The sequence below is a fragment of the Falco biarmicus genome, chromosome 9, assembly GCF_023638135.1.
Source record: "Falco biarmicus isolate bFalBia1 chromosome 9, bFalBia1.pri, whole genome shotgun sequence".
Classification (NCBI taxonomy): Eukaryota; Metazoa; Chordata; class Aves; order Falconiformes; family Falconidae; genus Falco; species Falco biarmicus.
The window spans coordinates 32,914,092-32,937,361 of record NC_079296.1 but is presented as its reverse complement, the minus strand read 5'-3'; the positions used below and the strand labels follow the sequence as shown (position 1 = coordinate 32,937,361).

Below are 23,270 nucleotides of genomic sequence, written 5' to 3'. Positions count from 1 at the left end.
ATTTGTTTTGCAGGGCTTAACAGCACCCCTACAATGAACTGTAAGATACTGCCAAGATACTATGCTGACAAGGCATTCTCCTACCTGAAGCTTCATTTTCCAGCATGAATGCATGTGTGTATCCTCAGTGTAGCTTCCTCTGGTTGCATGACTCCTGTTATTCAGACTAAAGAGACGGAGCTGTGTAAGCAGAGCTGCTGACTGCCCTACATTTGCCTGCAGATGAAGAGAAAGAGTTGGTGCTGTACTTGCCTGGGCTTGTTTAAGCCCCCTAAATATAATACTAGTGTAGCTCAAACTAGACTAACTACTTCCTCCAGCTGATCCCAGTGAAAAGAGCTTGTGATGAATAATGCATGAGAACTCCTATGAACACACTCCATTCCTTGCAGCAGCTCATGCCCACCTCTCCCCTTTTCCTGAAAGCAATCCCTAGCAATTTTTTTGTTCTATGAAGCATAAAAATTCTCCCAATGTCCAGAGCAGGGAGGATGCCCCTCCCAGATCCATTTTCTTTCCTCCACTCGTTAGTCAAACTAATAGATCTGGTGATTTATTTTTTTTTTTTAAGATAAAAATCTGCGCAGCTAGAAGCCAAAGAAAACATGATAAGCACAGAGCCATATGTCTGGACTACACAATCCTAGTCAATTCAGTTGCTTAGTAATTAATTTTTCTTATTCTTAAGGGCTGTGATGCGAGAGGCTGTATAAAAAGATGAACAGCAAAAACTGAGAAAGAATGTGACAGACCAGAAAATAATACAGCACAAAGAAGGTGGAAAAAAAAATGCCTGCTGTAGCTGGCAAGTTCAGTTGACTGTTTAGAGAGAAAAGATACTGCTTAGGAGAACTTGGTGGGCGGAAGAATATGGGGGATAAATTCACATGCTGCTTTTCTTGAGCAATAAATTCCGCTATGTCAGTACAACTTTGCAAGCTAACTACAAAAATCACTTACTTTCAGATATTCTTCCAAAGAGTGAACAAACCCAGGACTAATTTGCAAGTATTTTATTTGCAAGTGCAATTACTGCAATAGGAAAATGTCAATACATGCCACTTGTGGTTTCAGTCCTATTTCTCAGAATTGTTTTGCTTTGATTTCGCTGTTAGATACACAATGAATTATTTGGCATCTCTTTATCAGTTACCTGCTGCAATCCAAGTGACATTGCTGTCTTAACACAACTGACAAGGCTCTTACAGGCCATTAGCTGTCTGTAAAGGAAACGTGGCTTTAATGTTACCATTTGCAGTGAGAGAGTGTGTGCAGCTTCCTAAACCCTGAACCACAGCTTTTCAGTTTGGGCATAACTTAACTCTAGACATCTCTGAGGCTGCATTTTTCAGGTCACATCACAGCTCAGCGACAGTCCCTGCTTTCTACCCCCACCTCAGGTGACTTACGCAAAAAAAGACAGCGAAAAGGTGAAGACAACTGAGAAAGGCCAAAGAGAAAGAGATACTCAACACATTGGAGTGACCTAGTGCTCAGCCATGACTGGTGGTTATTTTCAAAAGTACTCCTCTTTCACCTCTGCTAAAGATCAAAGCTAAACTTAGGATTCTCCAGATGACACTATCCAGGCAGTAGCATTTATGGTCACACTTTGCCTAGGATACCTCTGACCCTGGGAATGCTATACACACCACAAGGCAGAGGAGGGGATTTCCCTTCCCTTCAACTGCACTTTTCTCCAGACCAACTCCATCTTCTCACCCTCAGCAGTTCCCTGCCCCATCCACTTCTAAACTGAGGTTTTCAAATGACAGCACCATATTCAAAATTCAATTTTACACAAAATTACACGGTACAAGCCTTGTGGCCAGGGCCACTCTGTACGTAACTTTGTTTCTCATACTCAAGGACAACACCCTGAGCTAGACGGACCTTCTGTCTCATCCACCACAGCTGGTCCCATATCCTCAGCACTCTGCAGAATTTGCTGTTTCTTCCTCCCCCCAGACCAAATATTTCTTTTCAAAAAGGAAAAGCACAATACAAAATCAAATCCACACAAACATTATCAGAGCCATAAACAAAGGCTGGGGAAATGCTTCACTTACCAATACGCTATGGATAAACCTCAAGGAGGCAAAGCTTCCTAATATTTAAAAACACAGCCCTAACGTCCTCCTTCAGCTCCTCCACCACAATTTTAAAAATGGGAACCAAGAAGCTTCCAGAGAATTAGCAGGGCTGCCTGAAGTGAGAAGGTGGAGGCTCTGCATTAACCCAGCCTTGTACACCACAAATTCGAGGAATGCGATTGGGCTGAACATGACAGATGCAGGAGGGCTGCTTCATGGAGAGATCTTCCATTTCTGCAAAGGATGCCAAAAGGGCTACACCTTGTTAGAGGTAACATAATCACATGGCATAACTCAGATTCTACACTATAAACAAACAGCAGATTAAACAGCTGAAGTGAATCATTGAGAGTGCAATCTTACTTTTAAACTTAATAGTTTTTAAACAGGGTATGTTACATTCATGTCTATACAACTGACTCAATTTCAGAAACCGCAGCAAATAGTAAATAATAAGCTGCAAGATTAGCTCTGTCAATGGCTGGGTTCAAAACTCATCCCCCTATTTTCATACCAGATGAGCTTCTGCTAAACAACAGAATGCTCTTCCCTCTCCACGCCTGCCTTGCAGACTCTCCTGCAGTCTCACAGTGGTGCCTGGTTTTGGCTCACACAAGACTTGTGCAAAAAGCACTTTGTAAACAAAATCTCTGCCTTAGTTCAACCTAGGCAACTGCACCGCCATGAATTCACTCTCCAGATGTTATCTTTAATATCTAAAAGATAATGTTGAATTCTGAGGTGTTTTTTTTTTTCCCCAAGGGCTGTAACTCTGAGGCTAATGGAAATGGATTGCTGGGGGAGGATGGGCGATGACACACATGATAACTGCCATAAACACGTATTTGTGAAGCTTTATGTACAGGGAAGTATGTATTTAGGCTCAATTAATAATTTTATAGAGTCCTTTGGATACTTACCCTCTTCCTCTTAGTACTTCAGGTTAGTTCAAAGGTTATGAGGGTTTGTTTCCAAATTCAACAGGTATATTACCATTACAAAGAATTATAGGAACGCAGCAGGCTGGAAAACAAATCCAGTTTAATTACATTCTGCACCAGCATTTCACCGATGGACTCTCAGCAGAACTACACCTACATGTGGCACATAGGACTACTCCCATGACACCAGGTGTTATGAGTAAGTTTCCAGGAGAAGCAAACCAGAACACAGATGAGCATGACAGTAATTAAACACTTTTTATTATTTCAGAACATTCTCTCCTTTGGGTACTCAAATTAAAACATATGAGAAAATTAAAGCTTATCTGCCTTCTAAAAAGCGTCCTTCATAAGGATTTAAACAAAAAAATAGTGCTTCCTAACTTTTTAAAGAATAATGAGCTCAAATGTTTTCTGAATCCATCCATTTATTTAATGTAGCATAAAAAGTTTGTGTTTCTAAAAACCTAATGTCTGAAAACGATGGAATTTACACTGATTGTCCATTTAAAAACACCCATCCATACACAATTCCCCCAATTCCTATGTATCACAGCTTCAAAAAAAAAAAAAAAGGAAACATGGATATTGACAGTCTAAAGCCACATGGCAAACAACTCCAAAGTGACATGAGTTAATGAGGTGATACCTGACTACTTAGGCTTAACATACTGTTGAGTCTTGCATCCCCAAAATAAAGCAATTTGGGGTCTTTTTCCCCCATCAAATATTAAACATTCTATTATGTAATAAAATATTGGAATTTAACCAATATGTTAATTCTTACATTTATGAGGCTAAGAAGAGCAGTTTAAAAATTAATGGCATTCTGATGAACAGCTTTGTATTTATTTAAAGTTAACTGCATTTTGTAGCATTCTCCTGCATGCCCGAACAATCATGTTGCCACCATGAAAGGAAAAGACATAGGAGAGGGCTGACCAAAGCAAGAACTGTGCTAGCAAAATCATCTTTCATTCATGCGCGCTTATTAGGTGAGACTTGAAATAGTATGTATGGCTTCAGCTCACAGACACATCACTTCATTACGTGCTTATGCTAGGGGCCAAGCTGAATAATTTTGTTAAGTATTTAGCTACTGGCTGGCCAGTTAATTTTACAGTCAAATCTTGTACAGTCTATTTAGTTTCTCCCATTTTTAAATAACTGCAGCCTCCTGGGGAAATTCTCTAGTAGACCATCTGCTCGTTTCCTATAAATCCTCCTTTCAGACCTTACGCAAATTTCCAAGCTGCCAATCAGAACTTCTTTGATGTCTGGGTAAAAAAAAACCAACTCAACTATTCTGAACTGAAAGGGGCAGCACAAAAAGATCAGTTATCCCCTGACCAGTAAAATAACAATTGCAAAGTGGGCCATTTCTCTGCAGCGCATCTCAAGCAGCAGGTACACCTTCAGTGGGATGAGCGCTTATGGTCCTCCCTGGCCACAGGTTAGGAAAGGATGGTCATGATCTAGGGACAATTTATCTTGCATTTTTAGCTCATTTATTCTCTCCTAAGTTTCTGTGTGCCCGAGCACCTTGTTTGTGACCATCTCAGTTGGTACTGCCTGGGAACAGCTGATGGATGTTTCCCAGGTCTGACCCCAAAGGAGGGTGGAGGGAAGGAAGAACCAATTTGGATGGCAAAAGCACAATGGCAAAAAGGTGGGATGAGGAGATGTTAAATACCAAGCAGTGTTTCCTGTCCATGAACTCGCATAACCACACTTGTGCAAGTGCTGCAGTGCTCCTCTCTGGTTTATGCAATGCTGCAGGCTGTGCAGACCCAATGTTACACCAGACTTTTTCCAAACAAACAAGGCCAGAGGGAGTTTCAGCAATCAGAAACACAATGAAGGAGCTAACAGACTTGGATCCAGCAGATGTTTCTCTGAGCTTATGTGAATTTAACAGCGGAAAAAGATGAGGATTTTGTATGTATTTTAAATGAAATTAGCACCAGCATCTGAACTCCGTACCAGGCATTAACAAATACCACAGAACATCCCATGCTGCCATGGAACAGGCAGAAAGACAGCAGTACCTCTAGGCAGGAGCTGCCTTTTTGCTGCTGCCTGTGCCTAGTTCAAATACTTGCCACCGCAGCAGTACATTCACAACGCTGCAACGCAATGTAATAGTGCTTACCCAAGTACTGTGGGTGTCACTAATGCACCTACAAGAGTGGGGTGTAACAATACGGCCTGTAGAATTTTTCCAAAAAGCATTAAAAGATTGATTCCAGAAAAAAAACAAAACAAAAAAGCAACAACACACCAAATCCTCAAAAAGGACTTCACAACTTCACACTAGAGGAAACTGGGTGACTGAACATGAAATAAAAAAATCAAGAAACTAAGTGGCGTATTGAGCTTCCTAAATGGTTTTACTTCCCCTCACATCTACAGTTTGGGCTCTTTCTTCTGCTTTTTGGCCTTAGAAAATATAACTGAGTTCAGAATAGTGGATTACACACAAGCTTTCCCCAACAAAACCACACTTGCAGGAACTAGTTAACAGACTTTCACAAACATTTGAGAAATCTAAGAAAAAAAGTAAAAAACAGAACTTTGTTATAAAAAGGAACTGTAAGAGCTTCCTCAGAAGTTCTTTAAAAAAAACCAAACCCAACCCCCCATCAGATTCAAAACTCATGACAGCTAAAACCCACCTAAATATTGCACAAGGAGAATTCACCAGAAAGGATGTAACAGACATGTTGGTCATGGCTCTGCATTAAACACTCCCAAAAATTCTGGTTATAAACTAGAACCTCAGGCTTCACAGTTATTTCTGTCCTAATGACTGAACTGAAAAACAGCAGGGCCATAAAAATAGGCTGATCTCATCTGCCTTCCCTCACTCTGTAATCCACCAAGACTTGTGTGTGCCTTGGCTGGGTTTACTGCAGGTAGCCAGACAGAAGCCAGTTTTAAAGGAGGACTTCAACGATCTACTTCTTGTGTTCCTGTTGGTTACCCCACAGCATCTGTGGGGACAGACAGTGCAGGAGGCATCAGAGCCTGCTGCCGAACTGTTGGTGGTGGATGTGCGAGTCAAGGGACCGTGGTGGACATTTTCTGGAAGAGGATAAATCCTCAGAGGGGGCCAGAGGATAGATACCTGGGTTTTGCTGGATGAGACACCTGCAAATGGCACTTTCAAAGTAGTTCCTTTAAATGAGTAGCTGTAGCACCAGAGGTGGGGAGATGTCAAAGAGAAGTCTTTAAGGAACTGCAGGGCTCTTGTAATGATTAGCTACCTGCTACAGGCTTTACAGGTGGGCTTCTTTTGGAAAGGTCAGACTGAAACCAACAAAGCTGCTAAAGTATTTAGATCCAGGTATCAGAATTTGTGAAAGAAAATATCTGGATCTGGAGATGATGCTTAGCAGCACATTCAGTACATATTTTTGAACTCTCACGGGGCAGTAGGAGCATTCCTGGCAGACTGGAGGCAGAGCAGCAGGGCCAGGCAGAGACTAAAACTGGGAACGCTTTCAGGAGATAAGCAGCTGCTACCAGTCCTGTTCGGCGTGAGACCAGGTGGACTGGGGGGAGTTCAAAATGCTCATAAACGTAGGAGCAACAGCAGTGCTGTGCTCTCTGCTGTATCCACATTCAAAAAGAAACAGAGGTTTATAGATGATAAAGGGGAAAAAAATAGAACAAAACAGCATGGTGTGGACACGATACAGCAGGAACTGAAGGTCCGAGGGGAACAATGCAGCCCAGCCACGGAGATCCTCTCTCTCTCCCTAGCTGCATTTGTGGGAAAGGCCCAGTTTCCCATGGAAACTGCAAACTCCTATACTCCAGTCAGTTCATTCGAGTAACCATTAGGAAGCATCTTTCAAAGCGGCATTATTTACTCAAGCTCCAAAATACACCGAACAAAGGGTGTAAAACAAGGCCTTAATACCTGGGTGCATTACCCACTCCCAAAATTCTCTCTGCTAACTCTTGCAGACGAAACATCCCTCACACCAGCTGAGCTCAGGATGCAATTGGGATAAAGCGCTGTCTTGCCGCAGACATGCTTACCCTATCTATTTTGTTGGGGTTTTTTGCCAGCCTATTATCTCCTCTTAACACTTCCCTAGAGTCTGTTTTAGCTCACCAAAACTCCCACCTTCACTATGTCTGATATGGTGGAGCATTTAGTTTTATTTCTTTTCCCAAATGTTTCCATCTAAAATGGAACAAATTATAATGATAAAAAACATGTTAAATGGTGAAAACGTGACTCCAGACAGATCTGAAGTTGGCCTTGTCAAGGCAGAATCAAATGAAGATGTTTCTGCTGGTTCCACAAGATCAGTGCTAAGCCAGGCATTAGGCAATATTTTCAGTACTCATCTGGAAATGAATTTATGAAAAGAACAACATAGGAAAGTCGCTGCCAGTTACATTTACCGGTGACACAAAGCTTAGCAGGGTGCTAAAAATGATGAGGTTTACAGCCACTTTACAGACACTGAGCATCTGAAATTGATTTGGGGGAAAAAAACCCCTGTACTCAAACTGCGTTATATTTTCACCAAATCAAAGTGACACAGGCTGTAACTGCAAGTTATACAGGCTTCAGCCTATAAAGCAGGAGTACAGTAAAGGGTTTAGGAAGCTGCAGTGAAGTGACAACTGGAGATAAAACCTGAATGGGTCTGAGGTCAGGATCAGTGCCGCTCGCCACTGCATTATAGCAAGCAGAGATCAGTTTTCCCCTCTGAAGTCCAGCACTGCCAAGGTAGGTGCTGGAGAACTGAGGGAGAATACCACTAAAACCCTAAAAGCAAGAGAAGCACAGCTTGCCTTGTAATCAAGACACTTGCACCTTCAGTGTCCCAATCTTCCCCTTCCAGTAGAAGGAGAGGGGGCTGAAAAAGATCTCCTTCCATCCCTCACTCCGCCCACACATTTTCAAGGCTGTAGGAAACACCCTACTAGGAAAGAACAAAGATGTTACCTGTAAGTTTATTTAAAAAGTCGATGACCTAACTTATTTGTAAAACACACTGATAGGTCCAAAAGCACAATTTAAGAGCCTGTTTCAGTTAATGGAGAAAGAGCCACCAACAACCAGCATCTGAGAGCTGAAGCCAGAAAAACTCAGAATTAAAAAATGAAAGTTGTGTGTGGTTTCCGTAAACTGCGATGGTGGTTGGCATGGAAACAAACTGAGTAAGATAGAAGATTTACCCTTCATCTTCAAGTCAAGGCTGGAAGCTGAAGTGCCTCTTCCAAATACCATGAGTTATGGGTTCAATGTACGTCGCATCTAGTTACCCCTGTAACACAGGTCACCACAAGTCAGATCTGGCCAACCCTGCCGGCCTTCAACGTCACAAACTTCAAAGGACTCATTAAAATAAAACACGCCATTTTCAACCAGACCGATGGGAAACAGTTTGGTGGTGGAAGGTGCTGCTTTTGTGCTGCTGATTTCAGTTAGGAAGCAGGGCAATCAGTCCTTTATTACTAGTGCCTACAGATACATGAATATATATATATTTTAGATAGCTATGTTCTGCTTTGCATATTAAAAAATTACATACAAAATAGCTGTTGTTTTTTAAAATTTAATCTACACTCCAAAATGCCTTTCCCTCTTCCACATGAACTTCATGATTGTATGATGATACATATTTTTTACTTGGCAATTTGAATGTAAGCCCAATAGTCAAGGTTTTCAGATTACTCACAGAAGAAAACCAGTTCAGTTCCCAGCTGTAAGGGGAGAGGGTATCTTTCATTACTTTAAGCACAAATTAACACTGGCAGTGCCCAGTGGCCCTAATTTACAAGTGTTTCCATTAAGTACCCCAGCGATTCCCTTTTAAGCGCTTAACTCCAAATAGCTATGGTTTAAAGTTTACAGGTAAGCAGTAGCTGTGTTTCCCTCTTCCCAAACATCCCAACCTCTTTGTGTGAAAACAGAAACATCCTATTTAGGGGTCAGTTCCACATTTCTGCCTGCAATGTTTCAGTAACTCCAGTGTCTCTGGAGTACCTGATGCTTATCAGCAGCCAAAGGGGAAGTCACACTGCAGCATTTCATGCGGAATGAAGCTGTTTAACTGCTGTTACATTAACCAGCTCAGAGAAATTAAGATGCAAAAATCAGTGAATGTTTCACTTGGTTGCATACGAGCCTGCTTTGCAATCTTTACCCTAGTAATGTGCTTTCAACCATCTGTATTACAGTAAACATAACTAAAGAGGACTGAGGGGGAAAAAAAACCTCAAACAGCAACTCTTTCCTATTGTCTGGGATCAATCAAATGTTTTCACTGTTGTTATGCTTAAAAACTAAAGCCAAAAAAGATCATGTAATACACTTGCTTAAGGAAACAGTGATGTTTGAAACTGAACAATCCAGAAACCACCTCCTCTGACATCTACTGCTTGGGAATAGTTGCTAGAAATAGGCAGGCAGATGATTTCCAGAAAAAACTGCGCAACTGACATGGGGTTTGTGCATCCAGCCAGAGCTGACTAAAACATTCCCTGTTCTGAAACTTTCCATTCAGGAAAAGCTACCAATGTGTGTTACAAGGCTGCTCTTTGACCACTTTAAAGGGAAACATAAAAATCAGTTGGGTAGTTAGTATTCAAAAAAGCCAGAAGCAGCCCCTACACCTTTGACACCACCTTATTTTGGCTCCTCTCTCTAAATCCTAGGAAAAGGTTAATCTCATGCTTCTTTTAAGAATTTGATGCCAATCTGTAATTCTTATCAACATGTGATCGTAGGATTTAAAATATAGTATACGAAGAAGCTAAAGAAGAAAAAAAAAAAAGTATTATACACTAGTCACTCCCATGGGCTGTATGGTAAAGTCTGGCATCAACATACACTGCAGAGGTTATAGGGCACAACTTCTCTTGTGTGCCATCAATCCCCTAAGGGCCTCAGAGGACTTAGACATGCCTGCTTCTGTTTCTGTCTGCCCTGGAAAGACAGTACTCAACTATGAAACTACAACTTTTTGTTGTACAACCATTCCCCAAACACTAGAAGATACACAGAGATCTGCTTCTTGCTCCTACCAAGCATCTTTTTTCCTCTGTTCAAGAGAGGTTAACTTCCCACACACAGGGAAGCACCAATCTAGCATGGGAGATGCTTCACAATAGCTCAAACTCGATAGACACTTTTGAAACGAACCCTGGTAGTGACTGAGCAGCTGTCCTGAAATAGCGTGAAAATGAGAAAGGACCGTATGGGATGCCGTTCTTCTAACTCATTTCTTGTTTTCCTAGTGACAAAGTACAGAAGAAAGAACAGTATACTGGCTCAGAAAATCCTTGCTCAAATAACATGCCTCCGCACAGATTTGCAGTATAATGTGGGCAAGCTTTTAACGTCCATTTTTGACAGCTCTGTAGAAACTAATCAATTAATTAAATGGCTAATACAAAACTCAACTAGCAGAAGAAAGATCAACTACTTTGTTGCAAAAGATTTCCATGACTAACAAAAGTTCAAGGACAGAAGTCCACGCCTGATGATCAGTGTATATGTTTCTACTGCACACCACCTCTCCTTTCTGCGCTCATTTCTTCTTCAACTGCCTTGTGAATCAGGCCCACTTTAATCACGCTTATAGAATTACAACCAACTAACCAGCATCCTCAGCAGCCACGATCTCAGATGTGCTGGGGTGTTTCCGATACGTATTCTGGGTTCTCACTTCCCTGTACGCTCAGGCCTCCTGCATCTGTTGCTGGAATGGCTCCTAGCCTGGCCTTGCCAGCTGAGGTCACCTCTCCTCTGATCTGCCACCATGGCTGTGCAGCATTCTGAACTCAGCCCTCAACATCTACTAGCTCACGCTCCAACTGTGATATGATACATTTAAAAGTGCACCTGAATTAAGATTAGCACCTCAAGGACTTCCTCAACCTCATCTGCTCTGCAAGTTTCCCATCTACTAAGGTCACACACTGTTCTTTGTATTTTTGCCTGTGAATCTCAAATCTGCTACAAGTATTTGCTAATATGAAGATCCTGATACACCCACATAGACAAAGGAACGGAAGCACAAAGCTGTTACAGCGGTGACTGCCAGCATGCAAGTGGGACAGGCTGGGCTGGAAGGCGTTGAGTGGCACACATGCGGCTAGACACTGGTGTTGGAGGAAGGCAGGGGTTCTCAGGAGGGGCTGCCACTCAGTGTTTATACTAAGGGTGCTGGGAAGTACTACCTTACACCGTAATGGGATAATCCCAGCTCACAGGGAGGCGTCATGTGCCTCTTCACTTCAAACTTCTACTGGAGGAGTTAACCTCTAGGTTGGGAAAGAAATTTGGTATGTCCTGAAGCGGCAGACAATCTCTTGACAGATTAAGTGTGTATGTGTGGGTAACAGTGTTTAATTATGTGGTTATATACTGTTATCCCACTTCATGGGCATACTGAAGCTTGTCCAAGGAGGTTGGGACAAAGGGTAAACACAGTACTGTTACAAACAACCCTACATAAATATACTAAAGGTGACTGAAATTAGCTGACATGCCACATAAACCTGCTTCCTTTGTGGAAAGATCAAAATGTCTATTAAAGCTGTGGATATCTTGCACAGACAATCCTGCATGAGGACAGCTGCTATTTATATATAAACCTAGAATATCACCTCTGCAGTAGAAGTTAAACCTGCAATCAGAAGAATGAATGAACTGAAAGACTAGCAAGAAACACTTGTTTCTGATACTTTCCTCCCCATTGACAAGATCTCTCTGCGTGCTTTACAATAAGCACGTGAATCCGAGGGGTTACAAAACCACAACAGAATCACAACTTAAAGAAAGCTCTTGGACCTATGCTCTGTCAACTGGATGATATACTCTCCAACATTACAGCATATCATCTAAAGGAAAAACACTTTGCACAACCTATGTGCTAAAGAGCCATTAAATAAAGAACAGAACATATATAATTTTTTTTCTTTTTTCCTTAAGAATGGGCTTGAAGGTGAAAGCAAAGGCAAAACAAGTCTTTTGGCTTTTATATGAAGATACTGTAGATCCAGGTTTCATCTCACATTGGAAGTGCATGAGTCAAGAACAGGTGACAACTACAAATGTCTGTTTATAAGGTAATTCAAGAACATCCGGAAGCAAGTAATTTTTCACACCTAAAGCTATTTACAGTGTACTTTAAAAATAAAAATGGAGCCAAAAATTCTTCCAAAATCCCCACAGGTTCATTGAGATATTAAGTACAGTGTACTTAACTAAATGAACACAACCACACACTAGTTCCAGTTAACACAGAGTGAACTTAAGAGTTAAAAAAAATAATCTGATTGACTTTAAACATAAACATCCATAAATCCTTCTATGTCTATGAGATCCAGAGTAGTGATTTTCCAAGGTATAAGTACTTAAAAGCAGGTAATTAAATTATCCTTCAAGGCAGTAAGGCACACTGGAAATCTGTCTCCAAATCCAGCTTTGATATAGACACAAGTAGGTTACACAAAAAATTTAGATGTACAACCCATTTGTTTACTATAAGATCTTTGAAAAACCTAGGCATAAGATACAAACTTTTTACTGCAAATGTTCTAATGTTAAAACTATACCAAAACCTGTTTCTACATTCATAGAATCTGAGTGTATGAATAACTGTGCTAAACATGCACACTTGCAGTTACATCAACAGATGCGTAACATGCATGCAAAGCATTAAGTGACATGGTCCCAGGCTCTTGCCTCCAGCACTACACCCTTAAAGAACGTGATGGAAACACACAGCATCCACTCAGCACAGGGATGAAGCCAAATGCTGCAGATGTGAGAACAATTCTCTCCCTGACCCAGACAGCCACCTGTTGTTAGGTCCACAAGGAATTGGATGCAGCCTGCATTCAAGCATATGAAAAAATATAAACTAGCCACTTTTACTCATTTGCATCAACATCAAAGTAGCGCTCATTTACAGGAAGAGAGAACTAGGCTGTAAATAAACTTAAACCTCCACAAATAGGAGATCCCATTCTTCCCTTTGTCTTTAAAGATGTCAAAAATTCAGTTCTTGACTCCTAGAAAATGAAATTATGAATTGCAGCCACTGACCTCACAGAACACACATTTGGGCTTGCTCGGTTACAAAAGCATGCAGACTTGTAGCTCTCATGAAAAATCTCCATAAGCAGCTTCCTAAAACAGGAGCAATGTCTGCTACCAATGGGAAACATATTTAGTAGCAGATGACAGAACATCTCTTCTGGGACCAAGAAAAGCTGAATGGATCCCAAAGGTGGATTTTGTTTCTAAGTCTGAGGACTACTGACTCAGAAGACTGTACTCCTAGGAGCTTAGATTTCAGCAATGCACGGAAGAGCAATTTCTGAAGAATAACTTCCCCCCCGCCCCCATGAAGAATTCTTCATAAATGACATAAAGGCCAAGCAGAATTACCTAAATCCAGGGGTGCAAATCTAAACCTATGTATAGCTTCTCAGAAGTTAAACCTTTAAACCGCTTGGGTTCATGGTTTAAAGGGAAATCAGCAATTTGAAAGGTAGACAAAGTTTTAAAAACTCTGAAGTTAAGTACTTTAGGGGTACCACACCACAGCATGCCTCCCTGGCAGAACTGTTAAGTCTTTGTTCTACTCTGAAAAAAAACCCTGAACAAAACCAAAAAAAGCCCAAAAGAATGCAAACCCCCAACCTACTTTAACCATTTCACCAGGTAAAGAAACACACCTGTCTGAAAGAGCAAACCAACCAAGTAACTCACTATGCATCAATGAGTGAGGCAAAACATCCTACAGGAGGAAAAAAATCCTCTGTACTTCTGGTGTCTCTCATTTCATTTACAGAAATTACCTTTAATGAACAAAGAACTTTAAAAATCACTTTGCAGAAACCTAACAGCATCACTTTAACAAAACAGTATACCCACTGGATGATGAAAATCACTGCAAAGTATGATCAGGGCCTTGTTTCATGCCTTTGTGGAGCTGCGATGATTTCAGTGGCACTCTGCACTGACACAGATAATTACACGCACATACAGCTTGCTGTGGGATAATGGCTGACACACTTCTTAGAAAGCAAACAAGGAAGCATGCTTTTCACAGAACGGTCAGGGTTGGAAGAGGCCTCTGGAGATTGTCTAGTCCAAACCCCCTGCTAAAGCAGGTTCATCCAGAGCAGGTTGCACAGAATCGTGTCTGGGTGGGTTTTGAATGTCCCCAGAGAAGGAGGCTCCACAGCCTCTCTGGGCAGCCTGTGCCAGGGCTCTGTCACCCTCAAAGTGAAGACGTTCTTCCCCATATTCAGAAGGAGCTTCCCGTGTTGCAGTTTGTGCCCGCTGCCCCTTGTCCTGTCGCTGGGCACCACTGAAAAGAGCCTGGCCCCGTCCTCTTGGCACCTGCCCTCAAGATATTTGTAGACATTGACAGGTCCCCTCTCAGTCTTCTCCAGGCTGAGCAGGCCCAGCTCTCCCAGCCTTTCGTCACAAGGGAGATGCCCCGGTCCCCTCACTGCCTTTGCAGCCCTGCGCTGGGCCCTCCCTAGCAGTTCCCTGTCCCTCTTGGACTGGGGAGCCCAGCGCTGGACACAGCACTCCAGCTGCAGCCTCCCCAGCGCAGAGCAGAGGGGCAGGATCACCTCCCTCGACCTGCTGGCCATGCTCCTCCTAATGCACCCCAGGGTCCTTCTGGCTGCCTTGGCCACCAGGGCACACTGCTGGCTCGTGGGCAACTTGCTGTCCACCAGCACTCCCACGTCCTTCTCTGCAGAGCTGCCTCCCAGCAGGCCAGCCCCAGCCCGTACCGGTGCATGGGGTTGTTCCTCCCCAGGTGCAGACCCTACACTTGCCTTTGCTGGACTTCATCAGGTTCCTCTCTGCCCGGCTCTCCAGCCTGTCCCGGTCTCACTGAACGGCAGCGCAGCCTCCTGGTGTATCAGCCACTCCTCCCAGCTCTGTGTCACCTGCAAACGCTCTGAGGGTAGCTCTGTCCCTTCATCCTGGTCACTGATGAGTAAGTTGAACAGGACTGGGCCCAGTACTGACCCCTGGGGAACACCGCTAGCTACGGGCCTCCAGCTACGCTCTGTGCTGCTGGTCACAACCCTTTTGCCAGGGAAGAAAAAATTATACTCTAAAATCATGAGCTCAGAGCCAGGGCTGCCTATATGTAAAGCTGTTACACATTAACATACACCAGAAGTAGCCCCAGACCTGCAAAACATCACCACCAAAACACACTCGGCTATCACATAATTAAACAGCACCAGCCCTTCTCTTAGAAAACTGAAGAACAAGACTCAGCTTATTCAAGTGAACTGGTAATGAAAGGTAGACAGAGATTGTGTTAATATCAGAGAGGTGGTTTAAAAATTCAGGTTAATGTAACAGCTACAGATCACAATAATTAACTCTAAATTTCTAGTCTTCAGACACCAAAGCAAGAAGTTCACAGGCAATAAGCAGACAAAATCAAAACAGAGATTGTATGTGAATGAGTCTGATTACAAGCAAACAGAAAAATCTGAAACTTCCAAGTTTCTGCTCTGAAGCATCAGTACATAAAACTCTGCTGCCGTATCAACTTCTGTTAGATTTTATAATGTTTACTGAATTCTCAAAAAAGAGGGTTTTCTCCTCTTCTTCAAATCCCTTTCAGAAACCACTTCCCACAGTTTGCCTTTTGTAGTTCATCTCCACTCAGAAGCCATCTGCTCCTTTCCTCACACACACATGCTATACACACTCCAAGACAAACACAATGCAGAATCAAATAGCGCAATCTGACTTTTTTTTTTTTTTTGGTCAGAACTGCTTAAGCGGGAGCAGCTCCCTTCCCTCCCATCCCATCCCTCCTGCCTCCTCTCTTCCCACTTCGCTGGGGTTTGCTAGGAAGCAGCATGCTTTCGTGTCCAAGAGTGGGGCTCAAGAGGACCAGCTTCCCATCCTGCACTCAAGCACAAAGAGAGCAAATGGATTCGGGAAGGTCACAGCATTTTGCACATTTACTGTGATCGAGATGAAGCGATGCCTACATGCAGGGGGAAGACCCCTCTGCTCTCCACGCACCCCATGCCCATCACGTTCTGCTGCAGGGCTGGCTCAGCAGCATCAGCTGCAGAGTGGGACTCTGGCAAAGCAGTCGCTCTATAGGATCTACTAACAAATGCTTTCAGCTACTCAGCTTGTAGCTATACACCTCAAGCCCTTTAAAAGGCTAGCCAGCAGTGCTAGCCTTTTTTCAGACAGGGGAGGAAGGATAGCACAGGCACCCAAGGGACTTGCCCAGCACCTTCTAGCACGGCAGTAGAAGGCAAACAAATCCCATGCTCCAGACCACCGTTCTAATGCAGGCCTGGCTGCACTCTGTCTGCTTCTTGCCAGTTTTCCAGGTACCACACAGAAGGGGAGGTTAGTGGTGCTCTTGCCAGGGTCATGTAGGAGAGAAGAAGCAAGCCCTGAAGTCAGCGAGGGGCAAGAATGGGACAGGGAGAAGGCAGGCATGCAAACGCAGAAAGAGCACCTCGGGCAGTCACACCAGTGCCGGAGGCCAGGATATTTATAGGAGTAAAGAAACAGGCAACGCCCCATGAGAGCACATTTGCTAGGCCACCTGACAGCAACTGCCAAGTGCTATGCCCAGGCAGGGTTTTATGCAAGTAACAGTTCAGGTGTCTTAACAAGCACAAGAACAACTCTCCTAATATCCCAAAGGAAAGATCACAAGCAGCGTGGTGTTTAAGTGTGTACAAATGCACCCATGGAGAATAGAGAGGTGTTCGGTGTGAAGCAGTTTCTCAAGCAATTTTCCTGTTTACTTGGTGCTCCTCATTAGACTTAACCTGCTAAAGGTAATCAGAGTGGAAGTATGTTTGGGCACCTGTTCCTACACTGACATGTTCCAAAAAAATCTGTTTTAGCATAGAAATCTGCCATGGAAATACCACCCTCTCAGCACAACAGCAACGGTACAATTTGAAAGGGTGTTACAACCATCTCAGTCACCTGGCGTATTCTCAAATGATGAGGTCTGGGAAGTATTCCTACCTGCTCCCAGACTGCAGAAACAAAAGCATTTTCACTGCAGCTCTTCACAGGTGCTTCCGTCACAGGTTGCCTGCTCTGTCAAAAATTTGTCTAATTTCTACTTTTTAAAAAGTGGGAAGTGTGACATCAGCTTTTTCTGAGAAATGCTTTATGATCCATAGAACAGGCTAAGTAAAAGCCAAGGTCTGAATTGTCACAAAAGGACTTTGCAATTCCCACTTTGAGGCTAAGCCTAAAAACAGCACAGCAGGAGATAAATTCTGCTTTCCATGGAAGACTGAAAGGATACTTGGACAAAATTTCTTTCATAGTTAACCAGTTTCTAAAGAAAGCAAATTTAATAAAGGAAAAATGCCAGGCTCAATGTTAATACATGACACGGCTCACATAAATCTCGGTATAAAAATAATAAGGGGTAAAATTCTCAAAGGATTTGCAGCCTGGCTGCTTAATGGATGATTTGGTTCAATGGGCAAGGAAAACCAAACACACACGCACACACACCCCCTTTACAAATGCCTGAGTATTTGAATCCAATTCAGCCAGAGCCCACATTCCCAGGTCAAAGTCCATAAAGCGAATGGAAAAGTTCACACAGTGCTTCTGTACCTTAGAAACAGTGTACCAGCTCTTAAAGTATCACGCTGGATTCAACCATGTAAAGCATGCTCCTTTATATTGCACTACTGATCTATGACTAACAATTCTTACAAATGCCTCTATTGCTTTTTCTTTTCTTCTTCAAGTAAGTCCTGCTTTTCCAGTAAGATGTGGCTTATTTGAATCAATAGGCCATAGTGCCTTTCCTGTTACACGATGCAAGAGATCATTAAGAAGGCAGAAGAAATTTAGCAAGATGCAACACGATGAAGATTTCCCTCACCATAATTTCATCCAGCCATAGGATAGGTAGTCTGCTATCTCCTGGTAGTCATAGTATCTCCACAGTGACACCTTTGAGAAGCACCTGCAGATGATTGAGATCATCACAGCACCTCTGCTGAGCACGCAGCAGCCAGTACTACACAGCACTTAGAAGACAAGAAGACAGTTTCTCTAGAGCAGAGGACAGAAGGAAGTTCTGGTTATCAACTGGAAACTTGCTAGTTTAAATTTGACTAGCACATTCATCTGCTTCTGTGATAAATTCTACGTGATCTTTGATGACAACTGTTTTTCTTCTCAGTGGTGTAGACCTGGGAAGCAAGAGCACTGCGCACCCAACACGACTTGCACCAACACCTCATGATATCTCATTCAAACACTGATCCCGTCCATCCTGATCTGCTTACAAGATCTGCAGAGATCACAGCACAGGAGGCCACAACTGGGAAGTTACTCGCACACTCTTAGAAGAGCAGTGTAGAAGCTATTGCTCAGGGAGCTTCACTTGCTGCAGCAATGTACACTAAGAACTTGTGGTACACATCAGCCTACTTCAGCAAGGGAGACACAAAGCCCTCAAACAGGGAGTGCTGTACCACAACAAAACCAGTGCAACACCTCAACCACGTGCCAGCGTTGGTTCCTCATTTCCAATCCAAATCCTGACAGCTGTCAGCTTTTGGATATGTCAGGAAACATGACTGCTAGTGTGCTACCCACCAAACAGGGGCAAGGGGTGGGATGCTGTAGCATCTCACAAACAACAGAGTGACTCTCCCTTAAACCAGGTAAGTATAAAGCTGTTCCTAGTGAAGGATAAGTAAGAAGCTAACGATGGTTATTAATAGCCCTTAAAGCTAACAGTTCATCTGAGTTAAATGCAAGAGTAATAATCCCTTTATGACTTTCCCCATTTTTAGTGGGGGAATGGACAAAATGAAAGACTGCCATTAACAACAGTTTTCAACTATTTTAAATTTGAAAATTACACTAACCTGAATCAGAATCTAGCAGGCTCTGCTATTTATATATATCACTGAGGACTCCAGCCAGAAATGGTAAGCAGGAACTCTGCTTTTTACCACCTCTTCAAATTCAGTAAGATTTTTGCTACAGACTTCCACAGGTATTGAATCTACATGTTAATCTGCCATGAGGTATGCCTAGGGACTATAGATCACCCACAACTGGACTGTAATGATAAAGGTGGTAAGGATTTCTTGCTATTCTTCACTGTTAGTCACAAATTAGTAGCCCAGAAAACTTGCTGTTGCAGCAAGGAAAACTATTTCTAAACCTGGTCAGGCCTTAACTGGAAATACAAGAGCTACACCTTGACCAGAACCATGAAAGAGAAGAAACAGATCTGCACTGTTCAGCTTGAGAATTTTTCCTCTGCACCTCTACTGCAAATATGGATAATTAGACACATCTATAATCACAAAGGATAAAAGAATAGGATATAAAGCATCCTCCTTCTGGAAAATAGGACAAACACTTGATTTTTCACAGACTGGCAAAGTTCTCTCTCTAGGTACATTGGTACTTCATTTTCTGCTGCTGTGCTTCTTGAACCCTTCATCTGAAGGATTTCTTACAATGCAGGATGCAAGGGGAGAGAAGTCAAAGGTCCAGTCTGAAATAGCAAGGACAAAAGCAAGGCAAAATTTCATCTAATAGTTGACACTCTACCTTTATTCACTTTGGCATTAGCCAGAGCTTGGCAATAAACAGGGGAGATTATGTACGTGATTCTGCTCACTCTACAAAGCACACACCTGGCAATACACTTGGTCTAAGAACATAGGCTGGTATTACAAAGCAAACCTACATATTTATATCTGAAGTAGTAATACTGGTTTTGATTGTGGTTTGGTGTTTGTTTGATTTCATTCAGATTGGCAAGTGGCTTTGTACAACTCAAAACACTTCAAGACCACAGCGTACACAATTCTTTGAGGTGCTTACTGTTGTTCCTACACACAAAAGGTAAGGAGTGTTTCTATTACATAGTAAAGGTAAGGTAAGAAAACCATGACACTTGAATCAAACTGTGAAATGTTGCACCTGCTCCTGAAAAACTATTACATATTTTTGCAGAAATCCATGAGAACTGTGTCTAGGCCATGCACAACACAAAGAAATAACTACGAGCTGTGCTGCATCATGGGCAGTTATGCAACTGAAATATGAAAGTATTGAAGTTACACTGACTTTGTACTGAAGTTACAAAACTGAAGTGCAAATACCTTCTTTCTCAGTTTTACCTAGTGTCCTTCTCTTCTACAGCGAATGTTACCTAGGGCACAAAAAACATCAACTACTCAGCAGATTTGCTCAACACAGGATCATGATCACTTTGCGTGCTGCTCTTTACCTTGCAGTAGCTCCTATCTCAAACAGAAAACAGGCAGTCTGAAGTGATTAAATATATAGCAGCAATAATCTACAATTTCTTTCTCTTGCACCGTATCTCTCCTTTACTGTATAGTTCAAATATAAGCAAAACTCAGAGTCACAGCCAGTGGGTCCTGACTGCACCCAAGAGTTGTCAGGGACTCCGACTAGCAAGTAGCCTTGCATTGTCCTGACTGATGCAACACAAAATTTTAACTGGATTGGTCAAAGTCAGCACATTAACAACTCCAGCTCATTTGTTAGACCCAGCACTGAATGTTAACACCAGAAGCAATGCAGTTCACAGGAGTGGGGAAGAGCGTACAAGGGCTAGGCAGTGGCTTCCATGCACAAGAGCAGCTACAGTGTCACTACGCTATGCAGGACACTTGGGGGATGAATGAGTATGCTGACAGAGACAGGAAGGACAAGACCTGGGAAACATCAAGTGTTTCCAGGTTAGTCTGACCTATTGCCCACATAGTCCCAGTCCCCATTATTTCCTCTGCAATACTGCACGTATTTAAATAAATATTCTGTTCTGTTTCAAATATCCCAAGGCATGACAGTACAATAGCCACTTGGTATGGGAAACAATAATCAACATTTCAAGTAGTTATCGTGAAGGAAACATCAGGGAGACTCGTTAACACTGAAGCCGCTGTGTCAGAAATGAAGAATGAAATGAAGATGACAACTTGGGACTCCCACTCCTGGGCTCACTGCCTGGTCAGAGTTAGCAGAAGTTGTTCTGATCTGACTGGCCTCCTAATCCCCATCATCCCAGCAGAGGGTTGTTAATTCCCAGGACTGCCCACATTTGGCAGTGGGACTTCACTCTCTCACAGCACACACAATTTCAATAAGGGAGGGGACCCAAAGGAAGAAACAGCAGAGTCCTCTTATCTAGAGAGCTGCCCAGACGATGGATGTGTGCAATGGGTGGAAAGCAAGAGATTCCAGCAGACTCTGGAGACAAGGTGCTTTATGGATTTAAAGCACCTCATCTGTGATGGTGACTTCTTGCCTGGCAACCCAAAGCAGCAGCATTCCAGCCTAATTAGTTACTGGTTTAAGAATCTGAAGGGCTAAAATCCATTTTAAGGTGTTACTAAGGAGAAGACTCCAAAAAACAGCAATGGGACTATTTATTTTTACTGACTCACCAGTGACTTTGGTAGGTGCAATCTGGACAGCTGGTAGGTGAGAAGGATAGTCATGGCAGATGATCCTAACACATCAGAAGAACTTCTTTTATCCTACCAAAGTTAGTCTTCCGTAACATGACAGTGCCTTTCTTGTCCCTTATACTTAAGCTATGCCCTATCTATAATCAGTATCACCCTAGATCTCCTCAGAATTAACCACTGCTGAGCAGACCACAAAACAAGCCCTGCAGCTGTACCATAATATGAATATTCTCTTGACCTGATTTTATGTTAAAGTAAAGCAAAAAAACATAAAGAAGTTTCTGTGGAACTGACAGATAATGTAAAATTCAATGCAGTACAGTATATGCTAGAACATGATGCCCACTAAGGTCTTCGGGCTGGATTGGAGATGTACTCCAGGGGTAAATAAGGTTGGCACACAAAGAGTAAACATGGTGTGCTATTAAAAATTGTTAAGCAGCCTATTAGATACTATTAGACTTCTAATCATTAAATACTTCAGATGTTTTTGCATTCCATTCACACACACGCTCCCAAGTTAAGAATACAAATCATATCTCTAGAAAACAGCCAAGTATAGGTGCGGGTGTACATTTCCTTCCTTGTGATATTCCAGTCAATATGAACCACAACATGGCTACTAGAAGCTGTCAAGAGCAAAGGAAAACAGGATGCATGGCTGCATATAGTTCACACCCCGTACTATTTTTCTTTTAGAAAGGTAAAATACACCTATAACAGCTTCTTGTGACAACAACGCTGGAGTCATTATCCAAAACCCCTATCTGCCTTGAATTCTCATGCAAAATAGGTCATAGCTTGCATTTTGCAGAAGTTAGTGAACAACAATGTCTAGAATTTTGTAGTCAGCTGCTTTAAACTAGCAAATATGAGAATAAAGGGCTAATCTGGTAACATTCATCTTCACTAAAAGCAGCAATCGTGCAAGGAGTTGGGGCTTCGGAACAGAATCAGGCCTGATTTGATAACTCCTATAATTTTATACTTGGATAACTTCCTGTGAAAATCAAGCATATCTGACAGTACCTGTTCCTCTTTTTCTTTGGTCTTGCTCCTGGTGACTCTGGAAGAGGTAACATCCGGAGCTGGAATGACAGAGATTTGATGCAGTGGCATGTTCATCACACCGCCTTGTTTGGTCCTATCATTTACAGGAAGGAGGCTTGAAGGCAGTGCTCATTCGGTGCCATTGTCAGGCCTTGCACCTAAAAAATAAAAAGATTAGATGATGTTAAAGGAGCTTGAAATGCAATTATTTCTAAACCAAAGCTAAGCCATCAACTGGACCAACATGCACTTCTTATTTTCTCTCTGGATTCTCAACAGGAGAGAGTTTCGTGCACCGGCTGGGTGAAAAAAGACACAGGAGAGCTAGAACTAGACAGGTTAGAGCATAATTTATGCAAATGAGTGAATAAATAAACTATCAACCAGTTCTGAAAGTGGTCCAAGAGCAGAGCCAGAGGGCAGCGATCACACGAGTCTGCGTGGATAGGAAGGAGCAGGATGCTTAGCTTGGAGAGCTGCTCTGTGGGAGTGTGCTACCTGGAGGTGCGGAGAACATAGCTCATGCAGGTAGCTTCCTAAACTGCCAGCCCCACACAGGATCAACCTGCCTCAGGCATCATCCTGAATCAATCGGGCCGAATGCCGTAGCTTTGGTTAAAAACAGTGGCCTGCATTTGGCTCCTCTCATTCATGCAAACATGTACCAGTTGGCAATAGG

General features: G+C 42.7%; 1 protein-coding gene across 12 annotated transcripts in view; it reads right to left on the bottom strand.

Moving 5' to 3' along the window:
* MARCHF8 (membrane associated ring-CH-type finger 8) overlaps positions 1 to 23,270 on the bottom strand; it is a 99,511-nt gene that overhangs the window by 52,005 nt on the left and 24,236 nt on the right. For 8 of the 12 annotated variants that reach the window (XM_056351006.1, XM_056351002.1, XM_056351012.1 and 5 more), the window contains 2 exons: positions 22,571 to 22,749; positions 85 to 216 (listed from right to left, as the gene is read on the bottom strand). In XM_056351006.1, coding sequence (XP_056206981.1) covers positions 85 to 216; positions 22,571 to 22,666 — 228 coding nt within the window. In that variant the 5' untranslated portion in view covers positions 22,667 to 22,749. Of the gene's footprint in view, positions 1 to 84; positions 217 to 21,517; positions 21,611 to 22,570; positions 22,750 to 23,270 lie in introns of all 12 variants that reach the window. The other 4 variants (XM_056351010.1, XM_056351014.1, XM_056351011.1 and 1 more) reach the window with 2 other exon arrangements.